This window comes from Prunus mume, linkage group LG1, assembly GCF_029339155.1.
Source record: "Prunus mume cultivar Tortuosa linkage group LG1, ASM2933915v1, whole genome shotgun sequence".
NCBI classification, from domain to species: domain Eukaryota; kingdom Viridiplantae; phylum Streptophyta; class Magnoliopsida; order Rosales; family Rosaceae; genus Prunus; species Prunus mume.
The window spans coordinates 18,535,263-18,560,373 of record NC_142698.1 but is presented as its reverse complement, the minus strand read 5'-3'; the positions used below and the strand labels follow the sequence as shown (position 1 = coordinate 18,560,373).

Here is a 25,111-nt window from a genome sequence, read left to right as displayed (position 1 = left end):
ATAAATCATCAAGGGCCACATTTGTTGTTTTGTGCTTTATTTTTATGTCTTTTCCATTAAATAAATAAGGAGCAAATTCTTTGCCCCAAATATGAAAACGAAGTCAAAGACACAAAGATGGCGTGACCTTGTGATGTTTCAACCTGAAGAGAAAGTTTACCAGAACATTAAAGAAGAGCCTGAAAGAAAAATAAATAAATGCCAAAAGCATTGTGCAATTAAGTAGTTTTATAAGCTATTGGACAATCAGTGGATGACATCTGGCACATTTTCATTTATTCTACTTTCATGCTTCTAAATTCATTTCCCCTAAACCCTATCCAACTAAAGAACACGATTTTTTTTTTCAAGGGAATTATTATTGACCCACCTCAAAAGTTATTTTGTACTTATAGTAGTTATTTTTTTCCTAATATTAAAAGATGTTTCAAATTCGAAACTGCCCTTATCGATATAAAAGGATACTGAAAAAACTAAAATTAGTAACATGAGGGAATATAAATGGACATTTTTTTCCTTAAGAAAATAATATTTAAAGGTGATTGCAACTTTACTAGATCTATTTAGAGAAAAATTATTAAGTATTGAATTATTAATCATAAAAATCCTTTAATTTTGCAAAGAAGGGGGAAAAAGAAAAAGAAAAGGAAAAACAGAGCTGAGGTTTTCTAGGGGGAAAAAGGTGACAAAGTTATTAAAATCTTAAAACCGCCACTAAAGAGAGCACTCTCATGTTCTTATTAAAACCGCCATTAAATTTCTCAGCTTTCTCTCTTTCTCTCTTTCTCTCTCAAACACACGCAGAGGTTTCTTGTTACAGAAAACCCTCGATATTCTCACTTTCTTTCTCTGGAAACCAATAAAAAGCTTGGGCTAAAACCATAGAAACCAGAAGGCAAACAATGGAAGAAAATAACAGTAACAACGTGGCTAGCAACGTGGCCCAAGCCATTGCCGTAGCTCTCGACTGGAGCTCCACTTCCGATGCTCGCAAAGCAGCCGTCGCTTTCCTCGAATCCGTACTCTTTCTTTCTCTAAAAACTTCACCTTGTGCCGCTATCTCCGTGCTTTGTTATAACTATGATTTCTTCTTTCCGCCTTGAACTTTAAAGTGGTAGCTTTGTGAATGTTATGCCTCTGCGAGTCTGCTGGGCTTCGGAAGTATTGTTTTTTGGTAATTTGATCGAATTTTGTGAAATGGGTATTTGATTATTGTGCTTGTGGGGTTTTAAGTTTTTACAAAAATTTGTTCAGAATCAAATTTAGTGTTATGCGAAAGTTTGTGTTTTGATCGAGTTACAGGGAATGTGTACTAGTGATTGGCTTACTGTGTCATAGAGAATGGAACGGTAATGGAGATTTTACAGCTCACAAATTTAAATGACTCCTTAAAATTTCCTGTTGACTGAGTTTATTGGATGATCTCATTGTTTTTCTCTGGAGCATGTTGATCTTTAGTATCTATAAAATGTTTCTGTAAGGTTCTGATCTTGTGGAATCTATTGCTTGGTTTAAGAAGCTATATCTACCTGTCATTATTTTCCTTTGTTAATCCATACCTTATGTTCATATTGTCCAGATTAAAGCCGGAGATGTACGCGTTTTGGCGAACACATCATTCCATCTAGTGAAAAAGGATTGGTCTTCCGAAATTCGGTTGCATGCATTTAAAATGTTACAGGTTTATGCTTATGGAATGTTGTTTAAGCAGCTTTCTGTTTGATTTATAATTATTTGAATATTTCCATTTGACCCAAATGCCATATTTTTGTGCAGCATTTGGTCCGGTTGAGGTGGGAAGAATTAAGCCCTACAGAGCGTAGAAACTTTGCAAATATCACCGTTGATTTAATGTCTGATATTGCAAATCCCAGTGAGGAGTGGGCTTTGAAAAGTCAGACAGCAGCCCTTGTTGCTGAGGTTTACACAGCATTTCTTTTGAATCTATTTAGACTGCCAATGCTCATATTTGCGTTATAATACTCACTTGTTTTGATCTGTTACAGATGGTTAGAAGAGAAGGACTAAATCTTTGGCAAGAACTGCTTCCAACTCTGGTTTCATTATCTTACAAGGGTCCTATACAAGTAAATATTATTTCCCCTTGTTCAAACTATATTTCATTTAAAACATGCTTTAGGTAATCGCCTGATTTTCTACTGCTCCTTTTATTAGGCTGAGTTGGTCTGCATGATGCTAAGGTGGCTTCCTGAAGATATTACTGTTCACAATGAAGATTTGGAAGGTTTTGCACTTTTTTCTTTTTGCCTGTGAATTGGCAGTGGAGTGCGTGTGTGTATGCATGTAATGATTTTCCTCTGGATTTTGATTGCTGCATGCCTTACCCTGATTCTGAATGGTTAATGTAGGTGATCGGAGAAGGTTATTGTTGCGTGGGCTGACACAATCTTTACCTGAAATATTGCCTCTATTATACACTGTATGTCTGGCTCCTTGACATTTAATAGAAGTTGCATACAATGGATTTATCATAATAGCTTAATTATGTGCAGTTACTAGAGAGGCACTTTGGGGCTGTGTTGAATGAAGCAGGAAAACAACAATTGGACCTCGCAAAACAACATGCAGCAACAGTAACAGCTATTTTGAATGCTGTTAATGCATATTCTGAATGGGCTCCATTGCCTGATCTTGCAAAATATGGTATAATTCATGGGTATGGTATCCTTCTTTGAAGTTTTGGTGGAGTCTGGTTTGAAGCCATTGGCAAGTGTCTGTTTCTTATCTCCTCTCTCTCTCTATCTCTCTCTCTCTCTCTCTCTCTCTCTCTCTCTCTCTCTGCATGCGCAGGTGTGGTTTCTTACTTTCTTCACCTGACTTCTGTCTTCATGCTTGTGAGTTTTTCAAACTTGTTTCCCAAAGGTATGCAACGTAGTATTTCCAGTAGCTAGTTCAATGTTCTTTACAGTTATAAATTATGATTTTCGCTCTTGCCAAGACAGTTCCGTAACAGTTGTGTTATTCTGAATTATGACAAGCAGGAAGAGACCTATTGATGATACCTCTGCTCCGGAATTTGATTCTGCAATGAGTAATATCTTTCATATATTGATGAATGTCTCCAAAGAATTTTTGTACAGATCAGGCCCCAGTGCTGGGGTAATTGATGAAAGCAATATTGAGTTTGCGGAATATATATGTGAAAGTATGGTATCTTTGGGTTCTACAAACTTGCAATGTATTGCTGGTGATAGCACCATGCTAGGTCTTTATTTACAACAGGTAACTAGAACATCGGGTTATATGCAAAAGGGCGTTTGTTGCTTGCTCATTTTGATTCTGTCAACAAGTAATTGCTAATTGAAATACAATATAACCTTTTATTTTTATTATTTTCTCAGATGCTAGGTTTTTTTCAGCATTTGAAGCTAGCTCTTCACTTTCAATCTCTCCACTTTTGGCTGGTACGAAGAGAATTTCCAAATTATTGTTATATTGTGTCAATAATAGAGGCTATGTCATACATTACCATGTTTGAACATCTTTCATGTTCATATATGCTTGTTTAGGCACTAATGAGAGACTTGATGTCAAAGCCAAAGGCTGTTGCTCGCTCAGCTGGAGATGGTTCTGACCCAGTCGATACTGAAAAGAGAAAGATCTTAAGTTTTTTGAGTGATGAAATATGTAGTGCAATTCTGGATGTATCTTTCCAACACATGCTCAAGCGAGAAAAGGTTCTTCATGGAACATCATTTGCTTTGGGGCCGTTGGAGTTATGGAGTGATGATGCTGAGGGGAAGGGAAATTTTGGCCAGTATCGTTCAAAGTTGGTAAGCAATTTTTACATAAGAACTCTAATATCTTTGTTTCTGCATATTCGTACAACATGAATGGATGGGTCAATTCATCGACTTTGTTAGTAACTGCAACTCAGATTAGAGGAGCTGTCAAAATAACCCTGAAATGGAACTCATTTCTTTTCATGTTAAACATTTATGTCATCTTGATCATACAGAGATTTCTTTCTCTGTTCTAGTTTATAATATTACTCAAGGTGATGTTAGGATAAGTTTATTCTATGATTCTCTTTAGCATAGGTGATGAAAATTACTCAGTTGGCCTTCCTTGGCCTGCATTTTTTTCAAAGTTTCTCACGAGATGCATGCATATGTTAATGCAGTTAGAACTGGTCAAGTTGGTGACTTCATACAAGCCTCTTATAGCTGGGGCTAATGTTTCTGAAAGAATTGATAAAATCATCAAAAACCTCTTGCTTTCTCCAATGCCTGCTCAGGTCTGGTTACAAGCACTTTCTCAATTCGATTTGCTGTCTTTAGAGTTTCCAGCATTCCAGAATTGCTTGCATTGATGGTTCTTGTAAATTTCTATCCTCTGTCTAATTCCAGGACTTAGCTGTGATGGAAAGCATGCAGCTGGCTTTAGAAAATGTTGTAAGCACCATTTTTGATGGATCAAATGAAATTGGTGGGGGTCATTCTGAAGTTCAACATGGCCTGTGCAAAATATTTGAAGGTATATTTGGAACCTTCTTTTTATCTCCCTAGAGCTAGAATTTTATATCTTGGGTTTATTAACAATACTGGTTTCTTCACTTGAAGGTTTGCTTCAGCAATTTCTTTCTTTGAAGTGGACTGAGCCGGCCCTTGTGGAAGTACTGGGGCACTACTTGGATGCAATGGGGCCATTTTTGAAGTATTTTCCAGATGCTGCAGGCGGTGTCATTAATAAATTATTTGAGCTCCTAAACTCACTTCCTTTTGTTGTTAAGGTCCATTTCAATATATTTACTTTCACTTTGATATTCATTGTATTTTAGAGAAACTTTAAAATCATGTTATTATTCTGCAGGATCCATCTACAAATAGTGCACGGTACGCAAGGTTACAAATTTGTACATCATTTATTCGTATAGCCAAAACTGCTGACAAAAGTATTCTACCTCACATGAAGGTGACTTAGTTTCTTAAATATTTCCTTTTATTTTTCTGGTTCTTCTTGTGTATATACAACTTTTACACATTTTATATGAATCATATGCCACTAGTATGAAAGACATCAAATTATTTTACGACATTTTGTGTAATTGGTTAGAAATTACATCAGTAGAATCTGTCATATGATCGTATCCATCCTTTGCATGTAAGTTTGCTTCCTAGCTATTGTGTAATTATTAATTGGGGTTTGGTGAATTACTGGTATCTGAGAAATGATACTTTTGAATGCTTCCTGTATTAAGGGTGTAAATAGTCCAAGGTTCCCCAGGAAAACAAAAAATTTAGTCTATATCCCCACTGAAGCAAACCCACGAACTTAGTTCTTGGAAATATCATTTTGTTTATTCACCTTCTCATGCGGTATTTTATGTAGGGTATAGCTGACACCATGGCATATATGCAAAGAGAAGGTTGTTTGCTTCGTGGTGAACATAATCTTCTAGGTGAAGCATTTCTTGTCATGGCTTCTGCTGCTGGGTAATGATTCTCTGGCGTGGATGGATATATTTTTGTTGTCAAATGATTCTATTATTGAAAATTTTGAAAATTTGTGCAGAATTCAGCAGCAGCAAGAAGTTTTGGCCTGGTTACTAGAACCTTTGAGCCAGCAATGGACGCAGCTTGAGTGGCAAAATAATTATCTATCTGAACCACTAGGTCTTGTTCGCTTGTGCTCTGAGACCCCAGTTATGTGGTCAGTTTTCCACACTATCACATTCTTTGAGAAGGCACTTAAGAGAAGTGGAAACAGAAAAGCGCATTTGAATTTGCAAAACAACTCAACCGAAACTGCTACTCCCTTGCACCCTATGGCTTCTCATCTCTCATGGATGCTGCCACCTCTTCCAAAAGTACGCATGTTGCTTCTGAAAATTAATTGTTTTAAAATTCCTCATTCACATTTCTTCTAAATGTGGTACATTTTTGGCCATTTGTTTTTGCAAATATGTTCACTGTGACTACAACATGGTAATAGTTGGTGCATGTTGTTGATTTGCAGCTGCTTCGCTCCATTCATTCCCTTTGGTCTCCATCTGTATCCCAAACACTTCCTGGAGAGATTAAAGCTGCAATGACCATGAGTGATGTTGAGCAATTCAGTCTTCTTGGTGAAGGAAACCCTAAATTTTCAAAGGGTGCAGTAACCTTTTCTAGTGGATCTCTTATCAGTGCAAGTAAGGAAGGATACACAGAGCCAAATGAATCAGACATACGAAATTGGTTGAAAGGTATCAGAGACAGTGGGTATGTATTCCTGCATCGACTAAATAATTAATTCTTTAAGCCAGTTTCTTTATTGGTTCATCATCCATGTAGGTTTTCTTCATTTAGTGTCGAGGCATTGTTTATAAATGCAGGTACAATGTATTGGGCTTGGCAACCACTGTTGGAGAGTCATTTTACAAATGTTTGGATAGTCAATCTGTTGCTCTAGCTCTAGTGGAGAATATACATTCAATGGAATTCAGACATATCAGACTGCTTGTTCATTCAGTTTTAATTCCCTTGGTTAAATTTTGCCCTGTGGATTTGTGGGAGACATGGTTAGAGAAGCTCTTGCACCCATTATTTCAACACTCCCAGCAGGCTCTTAGTTGCTCCTGGTCCAGTCTTCTACGTGAAGGGAGAGCAAAGGTCCCAGATGCCCACGCCATACTCGCTGGGTCAGACTTAAAAGTGGAAGTAATGGAAGAAAAGCTACTTAGGGATTTAACTCGGGAGATTTGTTCACTCCTCTCTGTTATAGCTTCACCACAGCTAAATACCGGGCTTCCTTCCTTGGAGCACTCTGGGCATGTTAGTCGTGTTGACGTTTCTTCACTCAAAGATTTGGATGCATTCACTTCTAGCTCTATGGTTGGGTATGTTTGATTGACATTGTTTCTTATCAAAGTAGCTTTTTCTGTTGGTCTGTCCTGTTGTACTTTTACAGCCTTGTGAATTTATTTTTCCCCACAAGTTCTCCGGTCTCAAAGTGCACTCCATTTACAGTTTCCTGTTGAAGCACAAAGGTCTTGCCCTTCCAGCACTGCAGATATGTTTAGAAGCTTTTACATGGACAGATGGTGAATCCATGACTAAAGTTTCTTCCTTTTGTGCTGCTTTGGTTGCTCTAACGATATCAACAAATAGTACAGAACTCCAACAATTTGTGTCTAAGGATCTCTTTTCTGCAATCATCCAAGGTTTAGCCCTTGAATCAAATGCTTTCATCAGTGCTGATTTGATTAGTCTCTGTCGTGATATATACATATATCTTTGTGATAGAGATCCAACTCCTAGGCAGGTTAGTTACGGAACCTTCTGCTTACCAATATTTTGGGATGGTAGTAATTATACTCTGGTTATAATTCATTTAACAAACTTAATGGACGTGCTTCTTGGGTTTCGCAGGTTCTGCTCTCACTCCCTTGTATCAAACAGCACGATTTGCTTGCTTTTGAAGAAGCTTTGACGAAGACATATAGTCCCAAAGAACAAAAGCAACATATGAAAAGCTTGCTATTACTAGCTACTGGAAACAAGTTGAAAGCCCTTGTTGCTCAGAAAAGCGTAAATGTAATAACAAATGTATCAAGTAAGTCCAATTACTGACTTCACAATCTTTTTCAAGCTTTTAAAAGAGCATGCTTTCCAAATGTTGCTATAGTTAGTCTTAAGTTGTGTAATGCTGCATCTAGTGGCTTCTTAATCTTAAGCTTCTTCCAAATATCTTCATTTTATATGAGGCATTTCCCCCCTATTTCTTTCAGTACTTGGTCTCTCCCAACATTAAAACATTCCGCAGACCAGGTTTCTTGTTAACTTTCGCTCTTTAAATGTGCTAAAATCTTGCTGCATCTAATTTTATAAGGTTTATGAAGGTGGCAGGAAAGAACCTTAGACTCTGAAGAGCTTTTCTCTGTCTCCCTTAGTCAAAAAAAGTGGATACAGTACATAAAAAATATAAACATACCTGGCTCTGTTTGTCTTTCCCTCTTATGAAGGTCTGATAGATTTAGTGTTGATTTCTTGTCTTTCTCTCCATAAAATAGATTTAGGTTCAGGTTTGGCTTGATCTTTTCTTTTCCTTTTTGAAGATTTTTTACATTTTGTTCAAAAGTTGTGTAATTATGTGATAGCTAGTCAACTGGGTGTATATATTAACTAGCATGCTGCTGCAATAATAATTTCAGCAAGGCCTCGCAACACCGTCAACGTTGCAGAAACCAGAGTGGATGAGGGAGAGAGTGTTGGACTGGCAGCCATATTGTGATGCATGTGTGATCTCTTGTACAGAAATGAATTCAAGTGGAAGACGGAAAATCCTGTTTGAGGAATATGATGAGGTAAATGACCTTTTTCTTTTTTCTGCCAGAGGTCTACACAACTTTTCTAATGGGTTCACCTCAAATAAAAGATACATGACACCATGTTGTACTGTACTGCCATGGAAATTAGGTTTTCAGACATACATTTCTTTGTATAGCAGCACTAATCAGAGAAAAGAAGAAGAAATCTTTGTTTTTGCTCTTTCTTTTTTTATTAAAGCTTTGGCAGATTAAAACCACATGGCAGTTTTCATTTCACTTAACCAGTCTGGACCTCTCAAACCAAACTTTCATGAATCATGTGCATGTCATGAATGCCGTTTGCTACCTCTCCTTTTCGAACCATGATTGCTTATAGAGCATGCGTGCCCCATTTGAATTAGGAAACGTGATGCAGATTGTCCAGTTAGCTCAGCCATTGATAAGCCTGGAACCCACACTGTCTATAGGGCTCACAATGAATGAATAAAGGCTATCCTATGCTAGTAAAATGAAATCCTTCATCAGTGATTAAAAACGGTTTATAATCACAAATCCTAACGGTCAACTTTTTCATTGTTGTTTCGTTTGGACGGATCGTGACACGTGGATATAGTCCAACATGAGAAGCAGTTTCATGTTTATTATTTTAAACGGTTAAAATTGCTTCGTCCCCAAAAAAAAGGGTTAAAATTGCAATATGTCGGTGAAATCTGACACAGAAATCTACATCTCTTGGGATTTTTGTTTTATTTATTTTCTTCTTCTTTGTGAGCCTTTTGGTACCGACATCTGTTGTGTTGTGTCCTTCCAACTACTCTTATGCCAAATGCCACGCGTTGGTTAGTTTGGGGACCGTATGTTCGTGTCAATAAAAAAGTATTGTACGACATTGGTACAGAAATACTGTTGCGTTTTTTATGACACATCGTTCATTCATATTATAACATGTAAATATGTAATTATACGTTTTTATTATCGTACAAAAAAATTTCATCACCACCTCCTCGATCATGGTACACGCTTTCTAAGCAGAGTGGACTATAGGGTATGTAATTGAATGGGAGGCATGCTTCATTTTTGAATGGTAGCTGGAAGGAATGGTAGGTGAAATGTGTTAGATGAAAAGGAAAAAGTAAAAAGGTTAGAACTGGAGTGATATGGCCCAATCAATGTGAATAATATTACACACACACACACGCATATATATATATATATATAGCTATAGTTGAGCAATGCGAATATACGCTGTTGTTTTTAGTCTAAACCAACCCCCATCAACCTTCTAAAAGCTTGCACTAGTTCCCAGAGCATACTGCACAGTTGCCGCACCTGCACTGACACAAATCTTATTATAAGATACTGTTTGGTGTGGTGGAGAAGGTAATCGTAGAGGCCTATAGCAGCTACCAATGAGACCCGGAGGACCACCAGGAGGACCACCCGGACCGCCTGGTCCTCCAGGACCTGGACTGCCTCCTCTCTTCGGTGGCTTTTGTGATTTCATAGGTTCATGGTATGTCAACTTGCAACTTTGTTTGCCTGATGTTTTGAACTTAATCACTTCTCTCTCCTCTAGTTAATAGAATCACTGCATACATTTTGTTATCCAAACCAATTTCTTCGTATGATTCATTGTCTTTCTATTTTCCTTACTTTTATGTTATCCATTTAAAATTTAAAAAAAAAATCATAAGAATCATTCATCCCCGGTTCCTAGCTGATGCCTTCCTTTTTTCGTTTCCTTACAATTATTTATTTGCTTGTATATTTGTTTTGTTTTTATGGGAGTTCGTCGTTTTGGTTGGTTGCAGTTTGAGTGTTCTGTGCTGCTGCTGGCTGTTACAAGACTGCTTTGGTGGTGGGCCACCACCAGGGCCTGGACCTCCTGGCCCACCAGGGCCACCTGGAGGACCACCACCCCCGCCATGAATAATGAAATGAATGATGCATGGATAATGGATTCATGGCATGGCAAGGCAGCTGCTTGCTTAGCCCCATATATATATATATATAGCGTTGTAATGTAATCAATCTCTGAGAGTCAAGAGTGATTGAGAGTCATGGTCATGGCTGAGTTTTATTAGTCACTGTGTCTGTCTGTCTGTCTGTCATTTGAGTTTGCCAGAGGCTTTTTAATCAGCCTCTCTCTCTCTACCATTCGGAATAAAATAAAATATATTTATTTAGCTCATCATCGATTTGCAATAATTTTCTGTTTTATTTAAATTAGATGTTGAAATTAATCCCAACAAACAAATTTAACATTCACGATGTTGACCGCAGACTGTTGAAATCAAAACGACCACAACATTTAGGTACATAATTCAATCCTCCTACCCTCTCAAAATTCAAAACACGTTGTCAGTCGGTCATCTGATTCAAACAGATAATAGTAGCAGTGTGTGTGCCAAAACGAGTGGTTCGGATAATTTGAAACAAATGCAGTTTGGAATACTGAAAAAAAAAGGGCATATAAACATTTTTTTGCGTGTGCTTGCAAGCTGCATGCATCTGTGAAAAAGGGGAGGTTTGAATGTTAGGTTGATGTCTCAACAGTTGGTTATATAGAAGAGAAGTAGATGACACACTATCTGTGAGTTTCGGGTGGCCAACGACTTCTGCTAGCCTTAATCAATGCCGGAGTTTTCACTGTAATGCCCTACGTACCTTATGAAAAACAGGAAGAAGAAAAAAAACTCAGAGCTGCTGTGGACCAAGGGGTGGTGGTGGACCTGGCTTTTGAATGTGATCTTCTGCATAATGTTGAGTTTCAAGCTCAATATATACGTGATGTAATAACAAGTGAGAGAATGTTGACATGTTGCTGCCGTTTTTGCAACCTAGTCCCAAGTTTGTGTTTATTCTGCAATTTCTTTTTCATTCTTTGTTTTATGCGCAGAGTTATTAAATTTCATGATACTATTCCCTAAAAGGACGACGGTGTTGTAACTTTTGTTGGAGGTTGAAGAAAGAAGTGTCAATGTTGTGATCAAAACGATAAACCTTAGTTAACGAGTGTATTCTATTGACATTGAAAACGTTCTTAACTTCTTATCCAACCATATATTTCAACAACGACAACAACCAAAAAAAGCCTTCGTTTATAAATTATATCCAATCCAATCCAATCAATATTTGAAAATCATATCTTACATACATACATTGTAGTATATACTGATATTTGAAAATCATCTCCCAACAAACGCCATTATAAAGCTTTTCGTTTCGTAATTTTAAACCGAAAGAAGTTTTTCATCTTTACATTCTCACATAATTTATAAACAACCGTCATTAATTAATGTGTGCAAATTAAAATGGATTTGCCAAAAAACAAAGATAAACACACAGATTATGACAAAACACCTTGTCAAAAGTCAGAACACGTACGTTTGTCAGTCGGTCATCTTATCCAAACAGATTATATATGTGCATGCGTCGACCAGACAAACAAAAAAATGGTCGGTCCATCGAAGTCTTTGAATTAGGTCCTAAGAAAAGAAATGAGGTGTTAGTTTCGAATGATGAAGTCACATAATGTACTGTGTATGTCTGAACTGGGCATATAAACATTAATTTTTCGTATGTATGCGGAAAAGGGGAGGTTTGAATGTTAGGTTTATGTCGGAACAGTTGGTTATATTATATATAAGAAAAGTAGCTAGAAATATCAAGAATCAATTAATACTTAGCCATTAAGCTCTCTCTCTCTCTCTCTCTCTCTCTCTTGTTGCAAGTATGAACCTATAAATAAACAAGAGCTACATCAATCTCATTTTCAGCGAGAGAAAAGGGAAGCGGTATCACCAGAGTGCTTTGCTTGATTAAGAGACAAAGAGAAGAGAAGAGGAAGAGATGCCGCCACCTGGACCGGGAGGCCCACCGGGCTTTGGTTGCTTAGGCGCCCTCTGTAGCGGTATATGCCGCCTTTTATCATCTTGGTGAGTTCATCACTTTGGCTTTTTATAATTTTATTCATGTAATTGCCCTCCCAAATTATAAGTTAATGGAAAATGTAGCTGCATCTGCTGCATGCTTGTTTCAATTTTCTTTTTCTTTTCTTTTTTCCTTATTTATGAAGGTAATTTCCTAATTATTATTATTCTAACATTATTGTACATATATATGTGCACTGTGCAGTGCTTATATCCTGTGCTGCTGCTGCCTGTTTGAGAGCTGCTGTGGACCCATGTTTGGTGGGGGATTTGGCGGTCCTGGTGGGCCCGGTGGTGGTCCTGGTGGACCCGGTGGTGGACCTGGCGGGCCTCCTCGCTTTTGAATATGAGCTGGCTGCTGCTGCTGCCTGTGATCTTCTGCATGATGTTGAGTTTCAAGTTCAGTATCTAAATATACATGATGTAATAACAAGGGAGAGACGTTGGCATGTTGCTGCTGTTTTTGCAATTTGCAATTCAATATTCTCCCGCTTTTAGTCCATATTTGAGTTTATTTGCAATTTATTTTTCATTTGTTTTTTGTTTTTTGAGCAGAATTAATTAGTATTAATATTATGTATTTTGTAACCTTTGTTTACCAGATGATGATCCACCACCACCATCCATGACAATTAAATAAAATCTCTTCCTTTTTTTCCCCATTACGATTCATGAAACTTACTTATATATATATATATATATATCTTCCTAACCTAAAGCTAAATAATCATTTAAAACTTACTTATTTTAATAAGAAAGTTAAAGGTTACATATTCATTTTGGTGGGGGCGGCTGGTGGGTTCTATACTTACCTTTCCTTACCTACCAGTCACTCCAATATAAGTAAATAAAGGCCTAACTAGAGACTTCTAATACATTCCATTAATTCCAAACCCTCTTCCCTTCCCTGCAGTGCAACTCTATAAAAATATGCACTACTAGTGAATTAGAGAGAGAGAGAGAGAGAGAGAGAGAGATGCCGGGTTGGGGACCGCCGCCGGGAGGACCTCCAGGGCCGGCAGGGCCATGTGGCTGCTGCGCTTTCTGTTGTGATGGAATTTTCAGGCTTTTTTCTTCATGGTGAGTTGAGTACTAGTACCGTAAATCTTAGTTCCCACTCTTGCTAAAATGCTCTCTTATATATTATATATGCTTCATATTCATAATACTACTAGCTCTTTTAACTCACGTCCAAGTGCTTTTGTTAAATAAAAAAAACCCAAATAAACAAATTATAAATAAATAAATTCTCTGAACTCCCCTTCTTCATTTCTAGAGCTATGGACATTAGATCAGTAATTATATTCAAAATTAATTGTAATTTTAAATCTCAAGGTGGTGGTTGTTGTAACTCAGGCAGTGGCACCAATGCCAATGATGGATGCGATTGAAAAACTTGAGCGATCATTATTTTGTAAGATAATATAATATAATATAATTCACCATTTGATCCTTCCCAACACGATTACAATTCTTTTTGTTTATGTTGGCAGTTTCTATCTCTTGTGCTGCTGTTGCATCCTAGAGAACTGCTGTGGACCTATGTTTGGTGGGCCACCTGGACCCCCTGGCCCACCTGGCGGGCCCCCTGGACCTCCCCCGCCATGGTAGATAGATCACGTGTCGTGTGTTATATATCGATCACGAGTACATTTTATGTATATGTATGCAATGCAACTCCATATATCAACCTAGCTAGTAGCTACCTATTTCAAATTTGACAAGATGTTGTATTAAAATCGTTTCCTTGGTATTTCACTGTTTGCCCTCTTCTACGCTTATTCTGCGCGTAATCAAGTCGTTGCTTTCTTTATGCCATTGTTTTTTCATTTATTTATGGTATTTATGACTTGGGTTGTATTAGAGAGCCTCGCCTAATCCCTGATGACTTAACCCGGTTTTTGTACTTGTTACGTTCCATTATCAATAAATACTACCGCCTTTAATTAAAAAAACTATGAATGAATAATCATATAACCTCTCTCTTATTTTTTCTTTTTTTAATCAGATATAACATTTCTCATTGTTAGCATAACAATATCAGACCCTTTAAAAATATCCTAGGACAAAAAGAAAAAAAAGCACAAAATTGTTATTATTGATTTCTGTCAAAAATTACACACATGCAAGTGCATGAAAATTTGTAAAAAGCATTTTTGGAGCCTATGGACAAAGCCTTTCCCATCCTACCATACATCATCAGAGAACACACTTCTTCGCCGTTGGGTCCCGCTTTGTTAAAAGCATCCGCTGCCAAACCGGATTTACGAAGAATCAACTGCTTCCTATTCTTCATCTTCTTCTTCTTCTTCTTCTTCGGATGCCTCTCTCAACCACTGAGACATAAGATATACAAGATGCAACTGTTGTGAAACAAGGCTAACATCATACGAAATTTAACTGGAGAAAACCGCTATCGGTACATGTCATCAATTTTGGTTGCCAGAAATATCAGCCTGACTTCCTTTTTTTCTTGTTTTTCCAGTATTTAAGTTAACCCAAATTGCAAACTATTCTTATATTGCATGAATGGACAACACTGGAGCTAGCGGCCATGCTAATCGTTCTGACAATACAACCGTAAAGAATTGAAAAACTGATGAGTCGCACACAATACATACTTATATGTTGAACTCATAACTTCTGTTAACAAATACAGGCATCCACCGATATATTAAAATACGAAGTACTTCCCTTAAAAGCTCAGCCAGTAGCATGCAATTGCAAATGGGGAAAAAAAAGTTATTCCAATCGTGCAATGGCAGTGTGTATATATGTTATAATGAACATTTAACGATCAGATAAGGTAATAAACATACTATTGAAAAAGAAGTTAAATAACGTCCCCTCCCCCTCCCTATCGAATGACCCAAAAAAAAAAAGTTAAATCATAGCACTTACTTGAATAAACTTTTCCGCCTGCTTAACAAAAAATTTATCTGATTCATCAGCATCTTTCTTCTCATCATCCCACCTTAGAATAGCTTCTTCTTGTATAACTTCTAGGTCATACAGTTGATACAATATCTGTAAAAGAAAATTGCTACGGTCAGAAGAAACATCAAACTCGTCAACTTTACAACTAGCTTAAGAAAGAAAGGCTGGCAAAGCACTCAGCAGAAAAATACACAATATTTATCAAAGGAACAGAAGAATTACAGAATTTGAAACAACTGCATTTCTCTGATCTTTAACATATAAATATGAGCATAGAATTGTAGTATCAAGTTCTACAAATGATTATAAACTATGTAGGTAGACATACCTTATCAAACAAGGGGGCAAATTCCTTAGTGGACTCGCAAATTTCTTCAAGTTTAAGTATTACCTCAATCTGAAAGTACAGAACAAGTAATTCAATACAAGACATAAGCATTCACAATTTTGCATAGGAAAAATTGGAATCGATTAGCAGCCATAAAAAATAAGGGTTCTTAGTGTCCAGCATTATGTCAACTCTCGAACAGTAAACATAATATCTACAAGTATTAATGAAAAGGATTCAAATACAAACCTCCTCATCTATTTCTGCAAGGTAATACTTCAGCAGTTTTTTCCATTTTGCAAGTACATTAGTAGTAGCTTGAACCAATTCACCTAAGAATTGAACAAGCATCACTTTGTTAAAACCATATGTCAAGAAGAAAGACATACATCTACACTGCAGCTTGACAAAGATTACAGTGTAATTGTACAATTAAGACAGGGATGCTGTAAAATAGACTTATGAAACCTTGCCCACTTCGTGTATGCATGCATGAATTGCCCTAATGTGATCTTAACCTATGAAATTGCGAAAACCATCCCAAATTTGTGTTTACAACTCTTTCAGTATTGCTTTTTATTTTTGAGGACAATAACAATTGTTAAACATGAAATATAAGCATATTTCACAAAGTTTATTATTAACACAGCCAAAAAAAAAAAGTTCTTTAAATGAAAACAGAATATACACATTGGTAAGAGAATAGCTAGCTCAGGAAGATTTACTTGCTGAATCATGTGGAGTTTCTAATGCCAATTTCATCAGTGAATAAAATAAACCTCCAGCACAGTCTGCAGCTACCTTGTTGTATGACAACCTTCAATGGACAAAAAAATGACAAGCATCAATCACCAAATAATACACACTAAAGCATCATCTTAACATAAATATCAAAAACATTTTATATGGTTGGCAGATATATCTTCAAAGGACTGTTGATGAAGATCAAAATACACATACAAATGGGCATGTAAGCATTGAAGGCATTCAATAAAAGCAAGTAATCATGCATGGTTTAACTAAAAGATTCAAATATAAGTTAACTCCGCTGCATGAGATGCATGTCTGCACCTACAACTTGAACATCAACAGAAATTGACCATTTTGAAAAACCTTGAGAAAAACAAAAATAAGAGGTGTGAAACACACGAAGTAATTGATAGATCCCTAAAAGAAAACCAAAAGAGTACCTCAGTGAATTCACTTCTAAGATGACATGGTCTACTGTTATATTTTCATGCACAGCTCTTAGAAAGGTTGCTTCGACCTGCAGATGACAATAAAATTGTTGAGGTTCAGTTTTGATTTTGTACCATATTGTATTTTACTATCAACATTCCAGATGACGTTGTTCACCTCTTTCTCAAAGTAGATCGAATCATCTCTAGACTCTCCATCATCATCGTATTCAGAATCATTAGAATCAGGTTTTAACTCTCCTGAAGGTGGGAGGGATCTGCCATCTTGAGTAAGCTCCAAATCATCATCTGCAGCATGTATTGCTTCAGAAAGCTTGTCAGCAGGAATGGGAGCAACTGAATGCCTCCACTCCTCATCATGGCCTCCTTCACAGATTGACCAAACATAACCAGCCCCACCAGTACCAAGCTGATCAACAATAGAAACTGGTATCAGAGAATGTCAAGATTGAAGCAGCAGTACACTCAATAAATATCAGATTATTGCTTGTGAGGCTCAGTCTTGTCATTACTTACAAGAGGAAAATATAGAACTTAAACAATGTAGTAGCTCATCATCGCATGAGCATGATTACTATAAAGAGAACTTTATAAGTTTATGTAGCAACCAAAAAAAAAAAAAAACAGGAATGGGTACTGCACATGGTGAATGCAAACAGTATTCATTGATTTCTTTCAAATGCTTGTTCAAGTCAATGATCATTGTTTCTTCCCCCAACCTTTTCCCTTCTCTTCATTTCAGTTCCAGCCGTACTAACATATGCTGAAGCCCAAATCATGCCAATATTGTTAATTTGCATCACCCTAGTGGTCCAAGATACAGCATAGAAAAATAAGTAAAGAGAAGGCTTGTTCTCAGACAGCACCCCTGATTTTAAAGTTAAATTTCAATTTGACACCTTCTTCCCTTTCTAGCACCATAACAAGCCTCCACACCATTATCATAACCTTTCCCCTAACCTGAAAAATACCCATAGTAATGGGCAATGCATCTGGGGCAGTTTTTTCTTTTAATTGCTAGTCTTAAAGGAATTTGAGATTCTGCCCCAACGAGCTTAGCTGTATGCACATATTCTACAAATTATGCATTTACAGTTAATGAATACAAGACAAATCAAGATTGTCTGACATGTGGGAAAGAAATTTATAAAATATGTGATTAAAAAGAAATACTTCAAATTTTTTATTTGACGAACGAAGGACAGCAGAGAACCAAACTTGATGAGCTAACCTCAGATGTAGGCCAACATTGTGTCTCAAATGGTTGGTTTGTTATTTCCCCATTTAGTTTATCCACTGTATGTGTGATAGCTGCATTGAACAACTCATAATAAGGGCAAATATCACTGGGAAAGAAATTTCATCTCTTACATCGATAATTTGTATAAACAAAAGGAATTAAATAAGCTTTAAAATACTTAACAGCTGTCCCTAACAAAGTATGAATGCAAGATACACTAGCTATGTCTAGACAAACAAAAGTTGAAAAACAATACAAACTTCATCAGAACAATAGTCAAATGGACAATAAAAATTGATTATTTGTGGAGCAATTTTCCCAACAAAGACTAAAGCCCCATGTCTCCCTCAAGATCCTTAATTTGAAATACTATTTCCATAAAGTAAATAGCAATTCATTTACACGTCTGCATTTTGGCTGACATGTCCCAGAAACCTATTGGCAAGCATGGTAGCTAACCCGCTATGAGACATTTCTTGAAAAGTTATTAAAATCAATAATCACAGTCAACCATATAAAATAATAAGTAATCTAGTCATATCATCCTGTTACAATTTCTTTTTCATTCAATTGCTTGATGTGACAATAATTTCCATGTTCACCTCAAAGAAACTATCCTATTCCAAAAAGTTTACAGCCTATTTACCTACAGTACCTAAAGACCAGCAATAGGATAAATAAAACGGAGATTCCCTAAAGATATCACACAGGCTAAGTCCATGCTTTTGCACATAGCAGAACTCAACAAGACGAAACATTAAGCTTAGGGACAAAATGTGAAAGAGTTACATGAAATTTCTGCAATCCCAATGCTATTGTCAGCATACTCCAGCTCTTCGTCACTGTCTTGCTTAGTTGGCTGCTGAAGTAGAGATACCTTTGAGTATGAAGGGACAATAAACTGTTGCCCTACAACAACCTGGAGGGTAAACAATGTCAAAAGCACATTAAAATCTAACAGACATCAGAAAACCACAAGCGAAATGTATCTGGCTCTTACAAACTCAGACAAAAAGCAAAGATCAATGTACAAGGACAAACATATAAGAGACTCAATTTGAGCATGCCAAGATTCATATTTCCCAATCTGTTTGTAAGACTAATTTTGGATGACTAATTTTGGATGACATCATAAATACCAGTGCACATACAAGGCTGAACCTAGGCAAGAAAAGCATGTATGTCCAAAAGGATTGTTTTCTAGAGGTCTGCCTAAAGTGTATAGGGTGCCTCCTCTTTGAAGTCTTTAAGCATAAAGCCCTCTCATGGGCATGTAACATATGAAAGGTGCAATTTCATAACAACAGTAAAATGAGCAATATAGGTATTCACGGGGAGCAATGCATACTGCACACCAAAAAAGAGATTTAACATGGTATTTAAAAAAGATAATAGGGGCACAATATTAACATCAAGGATGTATAAGTTATCAATCTTTCGATTTCCAAACTTCAAAATCAATATACTTCTGAACATCTTATCAGTACTACTACTTTACACCTTAAAATTAATACATAACATTGTAACAAAGATTCAGATTCCAAATATCTTTGGGCCAGTAAACTGCTTGGTGTTTTTTTTCAGTTATGGTTTGGAGCATTATAATTGATAAGACAGAAGAACTAACATCTGGCAGTTCCAAATAGTGCTATAACAGGATTTACTGGCACGTACCTTGAAGGACAAAACAACACCAGGTTCCAAGACTGCTCCGGACTTTACTATCACTCCATCACATACTATAGCATGCCTTAGCTTGCAGCCATCTTCAATGGTGACATTATCCCATATATAGGAACCTTCTATGGAAACATTTGATCCAATAGAGCACCCTTCCCCAATAACAGAATTTGAAATTTTAGTGGTGTTCCCAATCTTTGTGCCACTCCCAATGACAGTAAAAGGACCAATCTGTGCAGAGCGTGATTGCCCTATTTCTGAAGAGTAGCTAGTTTATCAAATCACACATAATGAGATAGAAAAAAGAAAACCGGTAAATTTTCCAACTAGCAGACAATGGGTAAGTCCATCTCTGTCATGGATCAAGATAACAAAATTACCCGATGCTCGATACATCCCCTGTCTTTCCAGTTTTATTGAAGAGTTCCCAAAAAACTTCACATCTGGCACCAAAGGATAAGTCCATCTCTGAATTATGTCCTTACTAATTGTATCATAGCTTCGGAAGTTGTCAATCCTAGCCGCATAACTCGAGTGAATTTCATGTGTGAATATTTTGTAACCCATAATCTGAACGGATAGATGGTTCCCTTAGAAGAATTTCAAGGTATAGAACAAACACAGAGATAAATGTGCCCAGATTGACAGGAACAAGCATATTATGTGGGAGAATAAAAAACATATTTAGAAGAGACGTACATCGTCAACAAGCAATCCCTTCAGAAAATGACGGCGTAGATGTTGATAATCAAAATTGTCTGTGAAAAGGCTGAGGACTTCAGGAGAGCATATGTCAATATAGCAATCCTGCAGACAAAAAAAAAAAGTGGGTCGAAGTACAGAAAAATAGACTCACACAATAATTCAAGTGAATTACACAAAATAAAAATGTAAATAGTAATTGTGCAAGAAAGAGGATTATCTAGAGAGAAGAAGCTGAAGCATCTGGAATCACAAACTTGTCACATATTGATAGAATTCTTTTTTAGGGTTGATGTGACACACCACACCCACACATAGACTGAACCACCAGAAGCATTGTCAGCCACTTGCCCCGAGAAAATAAAACAGCCACTTGATTTTATTAGATCGATGGACTAAACCCATTTCTACCCCAGAGACTTCTTTTAAAATTAAACAAATAAATAAATCTTTCAGGGATAAGCCCTAAATTACAGGACCGAAATCCCTAACTTCAAGCTACAATTGGTGGTTCAAGAGTAGTGGAAACATATGAACCAAAAACTAGAGTACTGACCACAACAGCTTCCAATTGGAGACATGCTTAATATAATATCCATATATAGGTGAACTGATGAATTACATAAACCTACTGGGGTGCTTCATTGTTCAATCTGTTAATTGCAGAAGCAATTCGGGTCCATTCATACCCGTTCTTATAGAGGTTAAATGTATGAGATTTAGTTCAGATGTCATTAGAACAATAAAGACTTGTTGAGGATCAGAACAAAAAGAACAAGCCGACTTTTCTATAAAGATTAATTAACAATCAAAACTAGTCTGGGGTTTAAAGGGAAGGCGTTGAGATGTTACCTGCTTGTCATTATGTAGAGTAATTGAAGGGTTATCAGCGAGCAACAACTTATCCAGATATATATATCCTTTTGCATGGTCTGCCTTGTCCTCGTAATATAAAAGCTGCTTTGTATTAGGATCTATTGCCATAAACAGCTCATCAGTGCCAAGTCGAGATTGGTGAGTGATCTGAGAAGGCTTTGACCGTTTTATAACTACTGTCATCACAGCATTACTATCTTTTTTTCTTCTCTCTTTATGTTCTTGAAGCACCTGAGTAAGCGACATGTTGCTCACCGTATCCCCGCTAATTAGGACAAAATCTCCATTTATCTTCAGAGGAAAGAGAAAAACGATGAAAAAGTTACTGAATGGAATATGTTTAAAATAATCCGATGAAGAAACAATTATAAGATCAACTGCAAAAAGAGTGGATACTAAAACCCTTAAAAACCTTACATTCTACTGCATAATCGGAAAATTTGAGAGAGAGCTGATTAACTCAAGTTCCATATTGAGAATCAGTAACCTAATCTGGTAACGTCTTTTTAAATGCATAGAAAGGGGGAAATTTTATTTGAGAAGAAATAAACTGTTCCAAGCATAACAATTTTCAAAGTTAAAAACATCATGTGTATATTGATCTTCTCTCAAAATGAGTAATATGGGCCTAATTCTAAGCATATTTCCAAATAATCATACAAAGAATATTGTGAGATATGAGCATACCACGTTGCGCTCATAAATCAAGCGAAGAGCATCTCCAGCACTAACAGAGTTATGTGACTCAATCGTTGTGACTGTGAAGTTTGGTTGAGAAAACCACTCGGAACTCTCCAAATAATCAATCACTTGTTTAGAATGAGCACAGCAAAAAACAAAAACCTCCTCAACGCCAGCAGACTCGAGCCACGCTAAGGTGTAATTGATCATCGGGACATTAACCAATGGCAACAGCACCTTCATCAGCAAAGACAAACAATAAACATGACAACTCGCATAAACTACATAAATTCATAGGTTTGTGTCATTACCAATTTCACTACCTAAAAGTTCATAACTAAACAAAAATTCCAAAGAAAAATCCATTCATAATGCCTTTCTTCGTTTTCCGAGCTTGACAATTATCAATTTTATGGTTTTGAACTAACAAAAACAAAAACTTCCATTTATACTACCCCAATAGCCAGATAAACATATGTTTAGTTGAGAATTTCCAAAATTATCACAGAAAACAAGACAAAAAAAAAAAATTGGGCGCAAATTTTCCGAAAGCCCATGTATCCATTACAACAAAACAGCATTATATACATATACATATGCACATTCATGAACACGCATAAACAAACACACACAAACATAGACATCACATATATGTATATACATGCATATATAATTGTATATGTATATATTGAGAGATAGAGAGAGAGATACTTTGGGGCGCTCGAGGGTGATGGGTCGGAATTTGGTAGTAAAACTATCAGCTAAGAGGATGGCCTGCAAAGGGACACGTGCCAATTCCACAGGGTCCTCTGAACCCTTAGATGCACCTTTTTTCTGCGTGCCCATTGTCTTCGTCTTCTTCAGATGAATCTCGATAAATTCCACGAAGAACAGAGAATTGAAGCGGTTAATTTAGAAAAACCCTAATCTAAACCCACTTCTGAACAGGGAGAGAGAGAGAGAGCTTGTGAAGCATATTCGACTGTAGTATGGGGGTCCGTTTCCTATGCGGTGACGGCGTTCGCCGTGAGATTGTCCAGCCATTAAGGGACAGCCACGTCATCGGCGTTATATTGTAATTTAACGAACTAACAAATTAATTGTCCAAACTTTTTAAAAACTCTGCCTCGGGCTTTAGGCTGAACTGCAGACCAACATGCAATAAACTTTTGCGCTTAGTTATCTGGTGAAGGATCTGCCCGGATCTGCTCATTAACATATCCAGCCGAACTAAAGCCCATTGAGCCATATCTTATACCTTTCATAGTGCACGTCCGCCTCTTTGCACCTGAGTTCGATTTCACTCTCGGTACATTAAATTAATTTAGACTATCACTTGCTCATTAAAATAAGAAGGAAACAAGAAACATCTATAATTAGTATTTTAAAAATACTCTGTTTTTCCATATTTTTATACTTTTCCTTTGCTTGAAGTCTTTGGTCTGTGCTAATAAATGGCAATTAATGTTAAATGATGCCCATCGAAATGAAATTGTTAATTAAACTTTGTTTGTTTAATATACATTTGCTCTAAGATTCAAAATTTCTTTGTTTGCATTATGATCGTATGTTGGCAAGATCTTGGAGTCGCCTCAAGCTGCCCGTGAGACTTTTCAGAGACGGTTGGCTGGTTGTTTGTGGCTTGCGAATTAAGGTGTGATGCATGATCAAATAATTATTATATAGTTTGACATGTGCAAATTTATACATTTTAAACTTTCACATTATTATACAAAAATATATATTAAATCATATACATATTTCATATAGTCTCTTCCCTCGTCTTGTGTGACATGTTAAAATTTGATATTTTTTCGTTTTAAGATCCGTCGAGAAAAGTTGGATAGAATTTGACGTGCTTTTTGCTGAGAGTTTATAGAAATTTGTAGAGACATTTTCTTTAACGTTTATATACACAATTCTTGAGAAAATCATGCCCCAAAAAGGAAATCATGATTTATGATATTTTAGATGCATTTTCACGTGATCCCCGGTCCACAACACAAACACAATGATTTCCTGATGCGTTATTCAAAAATTGGCCTACTTCTTTTATTATATATCTGAAAGTTGGCCAACTTGCCCCCATTTTATACCCAATAACACGTGGAAGGACAAGCCTCTCAACCTCTAACATCATTTTTTTTCTTTTTCTTTTTTTGGGGGGGTTTGAATTTACTAACGTCATTAGCGAGACGAAAGACAGCACAAAAACAGAAGTACAGTTATATTTTTGTCCCAAGTTCCCAACACAAGCAGTAGCAGAGTAGTGTGGAATCTAGTTGTGGATACAATCTTTAATAAGTTGGGGCAGATATGTAATTTTATAAAGTAAGAACAAAAGGCCAAAATGAAGACAACTTTTTATTATAAAAAGAGTTTAGTTCCGTGATTATTTGCATTAAGAGTCAAAGCCGTCAGCGTCAATTAAGTTAGATATGTCATGGACAGAGGCCAGGTGGGGTCCTGTGAGTGAAAAGCTGTCTGCCCCACGCCGAATGGTAACTAATTACCAATCCACTGGCAACACGTGCATGCATGCACCATAAAGCAATTGTGTGGTATCTTTTTCTTGCAATAATTTCCCAATATTATTAATTCAAAAAATTAAACATTTTGTTAATGTTAATATCTTCCCTTTTATCAATTTGTTTTGCGATATATATGAACCTACATAATACATAAGTTTTTGGATGAATCTACATTAGTACATTTTTCAATTAACCTTAAATGTGAAAAACAAAAAATAAAATGGTTGCGGTTTGAAATCGCCATCATTTATAGATTTTAAAAAATGATAACATAATAGCATGAACTATAATCGCCTTGTTGGAAATTGTAATCGAGCTCAATCAAAAATGATTGTTTAACCATTCAAGCTTAACTTGTGTTAGTTGGATTTGAGTTGACCAAAAGGTGTAACCAAGTTTCGACAATGGAAAAACGAGAACTTGGTGTTGATTTTGAGAGAATTGGCCCCGTTCTGTGAAAATTAGCCTTTTAATTTTGTCTTTTGTTGATTTGAATTGAGACCTCTTTCAATATTAAAAATGGAGTACTATTAAACTAACAACTAATAAGTTTAAAATTCCCGTTATATGACAATATGATAATGATTCCAAAAACCTAAAACATTGGTTTTTTTGTTGTTTTTTTGCCAAAACTAAAACATAGTTAATTGGTGTTACATAAGCAAATTTTTTATAAAATTACGAAATTACCCTCTAAAAAGGAGAAGATGCTTTCATAACTTGACAAGTAATT

The 25,111-nt window shown here is 36.5% G+C and overlaps 2 protein-coding genes and 2 long non-coding RNA genes across 5 annotated transcripts; 3 read left to right on the top strand and 1 right to left on the bottom strand.

Annotated features, from left to right (window-relative positions):
- Positions 1-622: 622 nt before the first annotated feature.
- LOC103318543 (ARM repeat superfamily protein) lies at positions 623-10,724 on the top strand. 2 transcript variants are annotated; one of them, XM_089044271.1, is made up of 23 exons: positions 623-1,019; positions 1,580-1,681; positions 1,777-1,920; positions 2,007-2,087; positions 2,176-2,245; positions 2,370-2,440; positions 2,514-2,677; positions 2,812-2,883; positions 3,003-3,243; positions 3,363-3,425; positions 3,531-3,794; positions 4,145-4,258; positions 4,371-4,497; positions 4,584-4,753; positions 4,834-4,935; positions 5,353-5,456; positions 5,536-5,830; positions 5,980-6,224; positions 6,338-6,841; positions 6,972-7,266; positions 7,374-7,557; positions 8,156-8,308; positions 10,556-10,724. In XM_089044271.1, the coding sequence occupies exons 1-22, from the start codon at positions 903-905 to the stop codon at positions 8,233-8,235; spliced, it is 3,609 nt and encodes a 1,202-aa protein (XP_088900397.1). In that variant the 5' UTR covers positions 623-902; the 3' UTR covers positions 8,236-8,308; positions 10,556-10,724. The 2 variants fall into 2 exon arrangements, with proteins under 2 accessions (XP_088900397.1, XP_088900396.1); XM_089044270.1 differs by lacking the exon at positions 10,556-10,724 and adding an exon at positions 10,084-10,319.
- A 1,224-nt stretch (positions 10,725-11,948) lies between these two features.
- LOC103318542 (uncharacterized) lies at positions 11,949-12,866 on the top strand. The gene is made up of 2 exons (XR_513221.3): positions 11,949-12,210; positions 12,410-12,866. It is a non-coding gene; the product is annotated as an uncharacterized LOC103318542 (long non-coding RNA).
- Positions 12,867-13,136: 270 nt separating this feature from the next.
- On the top strand, positions 13,137-13,888 carry LOC103318541 (uncharacterized). The gene is made up of 2 exons (XR_513220.2): positions 13,137-13,284; positions 13,698-13,888. It is a non-coding gene; the product is annotated as an uncharacterized LOC103318541 (long non-coding RNA).
- A 384-nt stretch (positions 13,889-14,272) lies between these two features.
- Positions 14,273-22,905, bottom strand: LOC103318540 (Trimeric LpxA-like enzyme). Its single transcript, XM_008219937.3, has 15 exons — positions 22,559-22,905; positions 21,854-22,084; positions 21,143-21,457; positions 20,288-20,395; positions 19,969-20,158; positions 19,583-19,845; positions 18,698-18,827; positions 17,900-17,979; positions 16,826-17,077; positions 16,660-16,736; positions 16,195-16,286; positions 15,719-15,801; positions 15,470-15,538; positions 15,106-15,231; positions 14,273-14,540 (listed from the first exon to the last, which is right to left on the bottom strand). The coding sequence occupies exons 1-15, from the start codon at positions 22,691-22,693 to the stop codon at positions 14,490-14,492; spliced, it is 2,202 nt and encodes a 733-aa protein (XP_008218159.3). The 5' UTR covers positions 22,694-22,905; the 3' UTR covers positions 14,273-14,489.
- Between the last annotated feature and the right edge of the window lie 2,206 nt (positions 22,906-25,111).

What these genes read in the sequence shown, in the direction of transcription:
- LOC103318543 (XM_089044271.1), top strand. Translation starts at nt 903, where the DNA reads ATGGAAGAAAATAACAGTAACAACGTGGCTAGCAACGTGGCCCAAGCC. An exon ending in TTCAAACTTGTTTCCCAAAG is followed by an intron (nt 2,884 to 3,002) that starts GTATGCAACGTA and finishes TATGACAAGCAG; the next exon opens with GAAGAGACCTATTGATGATA. An exon ending in AATCTCTCCACTTTTGGCTG is followed by an intron (nt 3,426 to 3,530) that starts GTACGAAGAGAA and finishes ATGCTTGTTTAG; the next exon opens with GCACTAATGAGAGACTTGAT.
- LOC103318540 (XM_008219937.3), bottom strand. Translation starts at nt 22,693, where the DNA reads ATGGGCACGCAGAAAAAAGGTGCATCTAAGGGTTCAGAGGACCCTGTG. An exon ending in TGGGATTGCAGAAATTTCAT is followed by an intron (nt 17,980 to 18,697) that starts GTAACTCTTTCA and finishes TGTTCAATGCAG; the next exon opens with CTATCACACATACAGTGGAT. An exon ending in AATGTTGGCCTACATCTGAG is followed by an intron (nt 17,078 to 17,899) that starts GTTAGCTCATCA and finishes ATTGTTGATCAG; the next exon opens with CTTGGTACTGGTGGGGCTGG.